Source organism: Aureococcus anophagefferens (genome assembly GCF_000186865.1).
Source record: "Aureococcus anophagefferens unplaced genomic scaffold AURANscaffold_30, whole genome shotgun sequence".
In the NCBI taxonomy this organism is placed as follows: Eukaryota; class Pelagophyceae; order Pelagomonadales; family Pelagomonadaceae; genus Aureococcus; species Aureococcus anophagefferens.
In genome coordinates this window covers 81,094-92,460 of record NW_008705589.1, presented here as the reverse complement: position 1 = coordinate 92,460, position 11,367 = coordinate 81,094, and the positions used below count along the sequence as shown (strand labels likewise).

General features: G+C 53.0%; 4 protein-coding genes across 4 annotated transcripts; 2 read left to right on the top strand and 2 right to left on the bottom strand.

Annotated features, from left to right (window-relative positions):
• Window positions 1–37: 37 nt before the first annotated feature.
• Window positions 38–2,654, top strand: AURANDRAFT_38878 (hypothetical protein; the record flags this gene model as incomplete). The annotated part of the gene is made up of 6 exons (XM_009042397.1): window positions 38–211; window positions 337–772; window positions 823–1,140; window positions 1,203–1,391; window positions 1,447–1,601; window positions 1,691–2,654. The coding sequence occupies 6 exons, from the start codon at window positions 54–56 to the stop codon at window positions 2,265–2,267; spliced, it is 1,833 nt and encodes a 610-aa protein (XP_009040645.1).
• Window positions 2,655–2,745: 91 nt separating this feature from the next.
• AURANDRAFT_66990 (hypothetical protein) lies at window positions 2,746–5,098 on the bottom strand (the record flags this gene model as incomplete). Its single annotated transcript, XM_009042329.1, has 4 exons — window positions 2,746–2,947; window positions 3,490–4,124; window positions 4,787–4,912; window positions 4,943–5,098. The coding sequence occupies 4 exons, from the start codon at window positions 5,096–5,098 to the stop codon at window positions 2,746–2,748; spliced, it is 1,119 nt and encodes a 372-aa protein (XP_009040577.1).
• Window positions 5,099–5,395: 297 nt separating this feature from the next.
• On the top strand, window positions 5,396–7,358 carry AURANDRAFT_66989 (hypothetical protein; the record flags this gene model as incomplete). The annotated part of the gene is made up of 2 exons (XM_009042398.1): window positions 5,396–7,315; window positions 7,338–7,358. 2 exons carry the CDS (start codon window positions 5,396–5,398, stop codon window positions 7,356–7,358), a joined length of 1,941 nt encoding a protein of 646 aa, XP_009040646.1.
• A 446-nt stretch (window positions 7,359–7,804) lies between these two features.
• AURANDRAFT_72453 (hypothetical protein) lies at window positions 7,805–10,929 on the bottom strand (the record flags this gene model as incomplete). Its single annotated transcript, XM_009042328.1, has 16 exons — window positions 7,805–8,028; window positions 8,244–8,280; window positions 8,336–8,408; window positions 8,656–8,911; window positions 9,031–9,088; window positions 9,255–9,287; window positions 9,346–9,427; window positions 9,502–9,641; window positions 9,701–9,762; window positions 9,811–9,922; window positions 9,981–10,113; window positions 10,170–10,254; window positions 10,306–10,344; window positions 10,396–10,467; window positions 10,513–10,610; window positions 10,649–10,929. The coding sequence occupies 16 exons, from the start codon at window positions 10,927–10,929 to the stop codon at window positions 7,805–7,807; spliced, it is 1,785 nt and encodes a 594-aa protein (XP_009040576.1).
• Between the last annotated feature and the right edge of the window lie 438 nt (window positions 10,930–11,367).

The window sequence follows — 11,367 nt, the reverse complement described above, 5'->3', positions numbered from 1 at the left end:
TTGCGCGAGGCGCGACCGCGTGGACCCGCTTGGTGCCGCGATCTCCAGGTTTCATGTCGCCGCTTCCTCGGCTCGCAGCGATGAAGCAGGGAACGGTAGTTTCGACGTTCGAGGAGGCGAAGAACTTGAGGAGTGACGCTGTGGCACCGCGGATGCGGTTCGCGCCAAGTCCAACGGGTTCACTTCACGTCGGAGGAGCCCGGACGGCCTTGTGCGTCTGCTGCGTCCGTCAAGCTTGGTAAAAGAAACGCTATGAGCTTCTGCATTGATTTCGTCAAGGCAAAACCAGATTAGCGCTGTGTATCTGCAATGATTTCGTACGACTGGCACGTATAGGTACAACTGGCTTGCTGCTCGTAAGGCAGTGGATGGCAAGTTTCTTTTGCGAATCGAGGACACCGATGTCGCCCGTTCTACTCGCGAGAGTGAAGATTCGATGCTCGCTGACCTAGAGTGGTTGGGCCTCGACTGGGACGAGGGGCCTCGTGTGGGTGGTCCGTGTAAGATGTATCGACAGAGTGAGCGTTCAACAATATACAAGGAAGCGGTCGACTTACTCGTAGCATCTGGCCATGCGTACCCTTGCTTTTGTTCCGAGGAGGAGCTAGAGGAGAAACGGGTGAAGGCAAAGATCGCTGGTTCTCAAGTCGCCTACGATGGGACCTGGCGCGAGGCAGACCCAGAGCAAGTGCGGGAGAATCTCGCCGCCGGTCTGCCCCACACTTACCGCTTTAAGGTGCCAAAAGGCAAAGTGGTCAGCATCGACGACAAGGTGTGTTGCCTGCTTCCTTGATAGTGAATCGTAAACCCGTGCTGTCGTAGGTTCGGGGGCGTGTTGAGTGGGATGTGCAGGCAACGATTGGCGACTTCATCTTGCTACGATCGAGTGGAGTCCCTGTTTATAACTTCTGTGTTGCAGTCGATGATGCGCTTATGGGTGTCACAACCGTGGTTCGTGCAGAAGAGCACCTTACCAACACAGTGCGTCAACTCCTTGTCCTTGAAGCCTTGGGATTCACAGCACCTGAATACGCACATGCTTCCCTCATTCTTGGCTCGGACAAATCAAAACTTTCTAAACGCCACGGTGCAACATCATGTGGCCAATTCCGCGAGAAAGGCTACCTCCCCGACGCAATGGTTTAAGTTCTGTGCCGTCTTTACTCGCTATTGCGTTTGCGTCGACAGTTTTGTTGGCGTAGGTGAACTATCTCGCCCTCCTCGGTTGGAATGATGGCACAGATAAGGAAGTCTACTCACGCGAAGAGCTCATCGAGGCGTTTGACCTGAGCCGGGTGACAGCGTCGCCTGCCATGTTCGATGACGCCAAGCTCCGTTGGCTAAATGGTCAGCATCTTCGTGCAATGCCCCTGGAGCCTCTGTTGCCACTAGTGCTTAATCGTGCCCTAGGCCACAAACACGCAGCGGAACTTGTCTTGCGCGCAGGTGCACGAGGACCTAACGGCACGAGGCCTTCTACAACAGACTGGCAGCGAGGTTTCTGACAAGATTGGAGCCTTTCTAATGGCCGCAACGGTCGCCGCCCAGCCCAAGGCTGAATTGGTCACTGACATTGCCGACATGGCAGTCGCAGCGCTCTCGCGCAACACCGTGTCTATTTGACACTGATGACCTTCAGTCTTTGAAACAACCCAGCCTGGAGCGCGCATACTTGGTGCTTCTTGAATAGGTATCCATTCACAGAGACGCTCGGTAGCACTGAAAGCGCAGAGCAGAAGCGCCTCAAGACTATCCTGGACGATGACTTCGCAGGCTTTGCTGTTGCCCTAGCAGCATCCTTCGATAATCGCGAGGCGCCAGATTACTGTTACGATGCCGTGCTCGCAGCGGATGTGGATGAATCGCTTGTCCTTGAATGGCTCACAAGGGTGGGATCTAGAGAGAATCGATACAAAAAACGTCTGCTGATGCCGGCCCGCCTCGCCCTCACTGGCTCAACGACGGGCATCGATGTTTCTAGCCAGCTAAAACTGCTTCAATGCGCCCTCGACGCTGGTGTTGACGCATCTTTCCTGGTCCCTATGCACGAGAGAATCAGACAACTTAAAGACTGGGCCATCAGCGATATTGGCGCTGTTGTAGGGGACAATATTGGTGTCGATCATCCCAGGAAAGAACCGACAGCAACGATCATAGACCTAAAGACCTTTTCCAAGCTTCGCATGGTCTATGAGGCAAACCGCCGCAGGGCCGAGGAAGATATTGAAATGTTTGAGATTCTAAAAGCTGCATACGAGCAGCTCTGAAAGCGACTCATGCATGGAAGCACCGCATCATACCTCATCTGCACCTCACTTACATCCGATGTGCAATCTGCTATCTCCGGCGTTATTGAGCTTCAGCCTAAGGGGCCGACGCTCGTGCCTTGTAGTGCCCAGACGCGGCGAACTGCCCTTTAAGGTCTAGGCTCCTATCAACCAAACCCCCCAGCCCGCTCCCCAAGCCCGACCCCAAGCAGCGAGCCCAAGCCCAAACGCGGAAATACTAGGTACCTCCGAGGTATCCTACGTGGGATTTCGTGAGGCGGATCAACCACAAACAAAAGGGGTGCTGAGAATCGACTCGTTCGAGCTCTAGAGCTCCAGCAAGCTCACAACCGATGCCCGCCATGGAATTCATAACGCTGCTACACCACTGGCACCTGTGGCTGTCGAGCCGGGGTATGGTAATTTTATGTTGAACTTCATCACACCCCGGAGGTCAACAAGTCTGACAATAACCAGGTCACCAGCCGGTCACCAGCGTGCTGCTATTCGCCGCGTCGGCGTCCCGACAGCTTCGCGCGGCCTCAGAAGGTCCACGGAGGACGGTCACTAAAAGTGTGCAAGAGAAAGAAAGAAGAGGATACCACATCCGCGTATCCTCGTACAAAAGATACAAGTGAGCAACTAAGCCGGCATATATCCACTGCACTATGAACCTCAAGCTAATAAGAGAAGTATACCTTGAAGGGACAATTCCCGCTACAGCGAGTCCCGCCGCGGCGTCTCCGGCGGGCGCCAGGACCTCGAGTCCGAGGCGTCGGTCGCCGTCTACGTGAACCGCCCCCACTACGCCAAGTTCCTGGAGGCCATCCTCGCGGACCCGCAGCACAGGAACATCCTCGAAACGCCCGCGCGTCCCCGACGCTCGTTCCGCGGAAAAAAACGAGCTCCTCTGGTACTATAACTTCGCTCAATTCGGACGGGTCCGGACGAACCGAAAGTCGCTTTTGAGTTCCTACGCGCGCTCCTCGGGATAGGCGCAGTCTCGGAGCTCGGCTCGTCGACGGCAAAATCCCGGTGTCGCCCCCTAATGCCATGCCAGTACTAATAGGTTCGCTGGCATTCAAACTTCGGCCATTCCGGTGGTATTTGCGATTATCCCGCTGCTTACAGGGTGCTCTGTTCTAGATATACATGTTTGTGCTAAAAGGGACTGCCAAACTTCTCACGGCCTGAGAGGGAAGCCTTGGGGGCAGCTCTAAACGGGTAAGACGATCCACCACCGCAAAGCCCAGGGGGGAGCTGGTAAGTTCCTGGGCCTGGAAGGGCCTCCTCCTCGTCCTTTGCGGATGTAGATGTTGCCTTGTCACGTGCACAGCGGGAGAACTTGACAAATCCAGAAGTTTTTTTTCGGGAATCTACTTGCTTTTTGCACGCAGATATACCCACTCCATACTCGCCAGGGCCAACGTCGTTGTGCACGCGCAAGAGTGGTGGTCGTTCGCCCTGGCCGAAACCCATGCCGTTGTTGTTTGATTTTGTCGAGAGAACCTGCTTGCCGACTGACGAAGGTATGACATACGCGCCAGGTCCTGGCGAGAGCCGGGCTTTATCTTTGATGAAATGACCCTTTGGAAATGAATATTTTGGTGCGTTGTCGTCTTTCGGATTAACCTGTTTTGGAGTGTACCAGCCAGGCCCAGGCTGTCGTGCCGTTTCTGTATCAAGAGCGCGAAGCATGGGGTTGCCGAACTTTTCACGGGACCGGAGGGAAAATTGCGGTGCCGAGTGTATCTTTGAATCAGGTACATTCCCAAGAATCGTGGTCTTTATCGAGTAAGCGCCAGCTCCAGGAGTTGGCTCCGCCTCAGAGAGCCGCGGTCGGATCGCAGATCCGAACTGATAAGACGGTGATGAATGTTTTGTCGCATTGAATGAGTCAATGATAGAGTGATCCAATCCCAAAGAAGTGATCGACTCTTGTTTCACCGGTCCCATGTGTATGTACCAGAAATTCACGCTTGCGCTGTATGCGCGGCTGATATGTGCAGGTGATATAGCCGCCAGGATATATCAGCCAGGATATTTAGGATACAGAGGAGAGAGACAGAAGATATATCTCGGACTCGAGTACGAGTATCGTCTGTCGCTGACATCCTCTTCTATTAGTGTGCGCCTGAGCGCACCCCAGGAGAATCTTCTTTGGGGGGGGGAGTGGTGCATATGTCAGGGAGTATTCCGGCGCCTTTCTTTCGCTTCGCGTTCGCGTTTTCCCCCGCGCTCAATTGCAGGGGTCAAGACGTTATGTGAATTGGATAATGCATTGACTGTCATGCTCTTATTGAGTATGGTGATGGCGAAGGTTTTGCAATTACGGATTGCGCCCGATGGTATTTAAATAATTGGTTCGTGAAGCTCCGCTATACCGAGGACGGTATGAATCAAGTTCGGGGGCCATTGTGGCGGGGTTTCCGCCTTCAATATCTACCTTTAGCTTAGTTTGAAACTGGCATTGCAGTGCTTGTATCCGCCCTATTTATCTCATTATATCTTTACCTTACAGATACGCGTCGCCGTATCTTTTCTCTCTTTCTTATCTCACATCTAGCGAGGGCTGCCTTGGTGTTATCCAGGCTGAGAGTCCGCGCTAGTGCTACTAGAATACCCGGGGAGATCAGAGGTAATATCTACTTAGTTCTATAGTTGAAGGGCCTTACAATCCTTAAACATCGGTACGCTAGCGAAACGGTGCCTCCGGTTTTCGGTACGGGGAGGACAGCCTCGTGGGCAAAGTCTTTGGGGGCGCGGCGGAGTATAAGGACCAGTGCTGGTCCCCCTTTTTGCTCCTGGCGCAAAGCGTGGCTAAGGATCATTTGGATCAGTTCTATTATTGTGCGCCTGAGCGCACTGCCAGTGGCACCCCAGGGAAGTCTTCTCCTATCCAGCCGGCCCTATTCTTTTCCTGGGGGTTCTAGACTAGGCTAGTCCCCGAGCTGGGTGGAGCCCATGTTGAAGGCACACCCAGGTCCTAATCCAACTACATCATTCTATATCTTGTATCATTCCTTAATATACAAGGAATGATACATGTACAGAAATATAGATTTTTTAAAAGGCTGGTTTATGCTCTAGTATTACGAAATGGTTCCGCCCCCCATCCTTGTTTTAAAATGGGTAATGAGACACGCGTAGGCAAATGGCGGAGGCGGGAACAGACTGGCCGCGAGAAGGGTGCTCTAGGAGGCTTTCAAATGGGACCGGTTCTAAAACTAGGCTTGCTAGCTGTCGGATGCTTCCTAGCTGTCGGATGCGTCGGATTCAACGGGCATGCATCGCCTGGGAGCACGGAGGCGCTCGCGGCTGCTCAAATCGCTGGAATATTTTTGGAACGGGTACTGAATGCATTCCCATTTGGGCCCCATCGCCTTCTCCGCAGGAAGAATATTGAATTTGACTACGGTGTTGTGTATGCAGCAATTGGACCTAGCGCTCTTCAAAAGGCATCCGTTTCAGTTGCAAGTGTGCGAAGCACTCTAGGCTTGAGCATTGGCACGTTCCTGGTGACCTCCGGGAGTGGACTGGCGTCTTTGGCACCACATGCGGAGTCATTTGGCAGGGCGTTCTGGTGGGACTACGTAGCGTCTTTAGATGGTTTCGGTATCAATTTCACGGCTTTGCCAGAGTTTGAGGCATTCACAATTGCTAAGAAGACATCGCCCTCAGGCTCTGGCATTGCTTCAACAACTGCGTCCAATCGCAAGACTGAGAAAGAACGCAAAGTTACGAAGCCTCTTGCATGGGCAGCAGTACGTCAGCTCCGGAGCGCGAAAATGGCGGCTTTACTGCTTGCTCTCGAAGTCTTCAAAGTTGCCACGATTTTCTTGGATGCCGATACACTCGTTTGTGACTCACTGCGTTCTGTATTCGAGGTAGTCGTGCCATCAGGACCGTGGTTTGCATTCGCCCCAGCACCTTCAGAGCATCATGGTATGATACTCCAGCGTATGTATGGAATCAGGAAGGGTGATGCGCCACCCGAGCCCAACACTGGTGTGGTGGCTATTTCAACCTGCGATGGCGCGAGACGCGTGTTGAAGCGGTGGAACGAGATCTACTGGCACGAGTCTCTTGCTCTCGGATCTATTCAAAATCCGATGGACCAACCGCCACTCCGAGCTGCGATCCACCTCGAGAATGCGTCATGGACTCCACTCAGCCAAGATATCAACTGCCGAGGCCACGTCAAGAACGTAAATGCGGCATTGCCTATGCGGTGCGGTGGTTTCGACGCTGCCCATTGGGAAGCGCTCGCAAGAGCTTCGATCCTGGATGCCGTTGGAACGATCCAATTAAGAGGTGCATCATTGAGTTCTGCAAAGGACATCAAGGGTGGAGTCGGATGTGCCGTTCTTCATTCCCACGCAGTACCGAGGCACGTGCGGTCGCCTAGCAGCTTCCAACATAATGCTCTGGTACTGCTCGATGACGATTCAAAACGACACAAAATATTTGGCTTTGGTCTTGAGAAAGTATCAACCGCGCCAACACGGGGGTCTAGAGCCACGATAAGATCAAAGATTGATGATGCCGATGATACTGCGAAAATTTCACTCCCGCAACCAAGCGCCGTTGTTGCTATATTTCACCTTGATGTTTCTCCAAGACTCCCCCGATCGCCTCGCTCCGTGCAGGATGCGGTGGACTGGCGAGGAGGCAACTGGAGGAACCAGACCGAGCTTGTGGGTTCCATGGCCAAAGACGCATGCGCCACGGCGCTGATGCCCTGCGCTATCGTGCTCGTGCTCGTGGACCCCCTCGTCCAAGTTGCTGCTGACAAAAGTATTATCGAATCAAAGGACTTCTTCCAGAGATTTGACACTGGTTGTGACCAAAATACAAGGTCGCTACATCACCACACGAACGAAGTCATGCGCGAAGGTACCACTCTCCTTGATGGCCTTTTGCCCCTGGCTGCTCGTGATCTGGCTTTTCTCAACAACCCCAGAGGCGCGCGTGTTGATCGATATGGTCCAGGCAATGTTGCAGAAATTGCAGATGCGATCTCCAGATTGGAAACAGAAGCTTTTCTGGTCCTACTTGCGGACACCTTAGACACCTCCCAAAAGCTCCTAAATCTAGCACTCAAACTGCGACCTGAAGCCCGCAAATTGGCTGAAGATTCCCTCCTCTCTGTCGTGGCACACAATACCAGAGGCCGCCTGTCTCTCAAGGCCATCAATCAAAGCACGATGAGCTCCATCCACCGTCTTCTGGTCCATGATACGATGATATATGATGCTGCTGCTAGGTTGTTCAAAGCACAGTGCGTCGCAGCACAACACAAAGGAGCCCAGGATCGCAACTAACAAGTCGGGCTGGTGGCACACGGGGCCCGCACGGAGTAGGCGGTTTTCGGGGCCCGGGGGCGACGACTCCTGCGGGCCACCCAGGAGCGCCCGCAGATTTATTCGCATGCGTGGGGCTCAGAGCCATATTGGGAAAGGAGTTCGTCTTGCTAAGGCTGAAGAGGAGCCTACCACGAGAAGTTTCCTGCTTTCGCAAGGTTCAGTGCAGCCACCCTACTTCGAGTTACCTGGAAGGAGGCCCAATTTGGGTACTACATCGTCCGAGTATGATAGGAGTGGTGCTGTACTTCGAACACCACCTAATGAACCGAGGGCCAGCCCCCCCCCCGCCGCCACCGCCACCACCACTGTTTGGGTAGAGAGATGGGCCTGACACAGGTCGTAACTTGAAGTAGATTTGCTCGATTGTTGACGCTCGTAGGGAGAAATACCCCAAACTAGGGTACTAAGGAACGTTGATGTCAACGTTACGGGGAAGTGCAGTGTCATCTCCATAGTGTGACGTCGCGATAGTGAGGGAACAGGGTAATGTAAATTACGGGGATGATGGGGATTCACGAGGCTACTCAATTCAGATAGATCCCTTTTTCAAGTTCCGCGAAGCCGAAATACCCCAAAACCCTTACGATTTTGCGATTTTAATTTCCCCCACTGCCTCGCCCTAGTAAATTGCCCCTCAAGCTACCAAGCTAGCGACTGATTAAATGATTCTGCATATTCAAACATATATCTCGTATCTGTAACATTAGAAACATTCCAATTTAGCGGCTGATTAAATGATGCTGCATCCATTCTAGCACCCGCTTCTAGCACCCACCTAGACTCGCTACTTTCTACGCTACTTAGACTGCCTTTAGCCTGCTTGGCTTTACTCAGGCGCCGGGGCCGCGGGCGGGCCCCAAAGAACGCGTCGTATATCACGCGTTCGTCGCAAACCGAGATCCCCTGCCAGCGGGGCCCTCCTGTCCGGATACACTACTGTTTTTCACTTGAAACGCTCGCACAGCAGGGAAAGGCGCTTCTGCGGGCTGCGCAGAAGGGGCCGGCGCGCAGTGCCGGCACACCGGAATGTGCCAACAGAAGCTGGACTCGACTGTATTGGCACACTCCGGGGAGGTCGCTGCTGTGCTGGCACAACTGACAGCACACGAACACTGTTTCTGTTTACACTGGCTGGCGCCCTGCCTCCCTGAACGTGATCCTGCGTTGTGCCAGCGATGCTTGCTGCCTTTTGTCGTCTTCTTTGGCCAAAATCATCCCAGCTAGCCAGATTAGTTTCGGCTGAAAAGCAGTCTGCCCCTCTGAGATACGAAAGACCACCTCCCAGGGGGGAAATGACTCAGAATCGATAGTTTGTGCATATCAGGCTGCAGGGTCCTTGTCTGTGAAGACGAGGCCGATCACTCTAAAACAACAACAGTCAAGCAGCATGTACTAACAGTGGCAGATATTGGCTATACACGCTGAGTCGAAGTGGAGCGTGTAGTTGTCGAAACTCTGCCAATATCGCAACCTCACGAAATAGAATTCAACTTCTCTGGCATAGCGGTCGACAGAAAGTCTCAGTTTTGTAAACACAGTAGGTGCGCAACATATCGACGCAACCCATGGTGAGCAGCACTCACCCATGCTTACCGCGTGATGTCTAGGGGGGAGGTGCAACCACGTCAAGAAGCGCGGACACGCGCCCTTCAACCTAACAGTAACTTAAGTACTCTATTTTGGGCAGGCAATTTGCGGCGCGGTCTTCAAACTTCGTTAACAAGGTCCTTGCTCATGCCAACGGCTTGTTCACCACCAATTTCGGTTGCAGCCATGGGTTCACCCAGAGAGCACCTAGAATTCAGCGAGGGAAGTCAGATTGCCTGAGATAGTTAATTGTTTAGAGCTCAAGCCACACTGATCAAGACAGGCAATGAGGGCCGTCTTGAAGGGCTCGCCCATGGGCTGGATGCCACGGCATCAGGGTTGAAAATATAGTTTCCCTGCTTTCAAGGGCCCAAGCTGCTGGGACCTGCATGTATCGCTGAAGAAACCGACGTACAAAAACCTAGCTTGAGTCAGGCTCCTGGCGCAGCAGATAGAATAAATTTAAGCACGGGATCAGACATGCATCGAAGGCGGTCGCATTTCATTGTGATCACCATCCACTGCGAGGATGAATTTGTCACCTGATATTGGAGAACATCGTTTAAAAAAGTTACGAAGCAGTGACACACCCGCATAGTTTGCGTGAAGCAGATCAGAGTGCCAATTTGAAATAAAAGAATCGGCACGAACTACACAGAAAAGTGCTGGTACATACATCTTTGCGACATGGTCGATTGGCGCCTAAGAGGAAGATGCCTAGGGTCTACAGGTAAAATGACCCAGGACACAGAATATAGACAATATCATTTATGTCAACGTGAGCTCGATTCAAAATAGTTGATCTTACTAGTCGCAAGACACCAGCGACAGCAAAGTTTGGAATTCTAATGGAGGAATTGGCTGTCGCTCGTTGAACAAGCTCCTCTGCGAGCCTGGATGATAGCCGCGGTATCAAGATTGGTTCTTTTTGAGGAAATGATGCACGCACATTCGCAGCGATGCGAATGGAGAGTCTAGCACCATTGCGTCAAGCATATTGTCCTCATCGGCATATAAAAGCGCAGTTACCGCACCTAAAATGCGGAAACACGAATAATTCGCTAGCTAAGGCAACGCTTTCTAACCCATGCTACGGCCCCAAAATGCGATCGTTGACGTTGCACCTGTGGGAAGGAGATCAACCTTCATCGCGGAATAGTGGGAAGGAGATCAACCTTCATCCCGAAGATATTGGACGACAGTGTGAATGTCAAGACGCTCCAATGCTCCCAGCGTGACATAGTCACCTAATGAAAAATCAATTATGAGATTGTCACAGGCCAGCACAAGACCATCTGAGAGTCCAGAACCAGAAAAGTCAAAAGAAACGACTGCAATTCCAAGGGAAAGACATACTGAAAGTTGCGGAAGAGCCTCGACGCGAGCAGATCTAAAAATTCGATTTAATGCTCGCCATCAACTGTGTACAACTCTGCGATAGACGCATTACCGTGCATAAAAATAAGCGTCGGCAACATGCGTGCTAGAGGCTCCACGGCTCGCCAGCGGGAGCAAGCGAGGGCATGTCCATGAAAATTATACACATAAAAGTCCTCGCGCTCGAATGGCCGGCCCAAGAACTCGAATAGTTTAGGCCCAAGTTGATGCGGGGCGTATTGTGTTCTTGGTGGTCGAATAATTGCTGCAACCACTTGCTCGTATGCTTGTTTTACCTGCTGAACAAAAGACACCGGTTTTGCGTCCGACATGACGCTCTACACAGAATAAAACGAGGCCGGCGGAGGACCAGATTCCAGCTGCAGGTTGTGGGTTACGATTTCGACCAATCGACGCCTTCGGGTCTTCTAGGCATCAGCCATGTGCCCGCTTTACCTAGACTGCTCGCAGGCGCGTAGGCCCACGCACGCTCCGAAAAACCCGACGAAAGGGACCTCCCGGACTAGCCGGATCCGCCGGGCACGCGTATGCGAGCGCAGCAAGCAACAGGACGCCGTACGCCGAAACACGCCCCCGAACGGGCCTCGAAACGCGCGGTACCGGCGCGGGCTGCCGGGAATCGCGCCGTACTACGGGCCCTTTGCGACGTGGGCAACCCCCCAGCTCCCCCGGGCCCGACGGACACGCGTGGGGCGCCGGAGCACACAAACNCGGCGCGCCTAGGGCGGCCCGAGCGCCACGACGGCCCA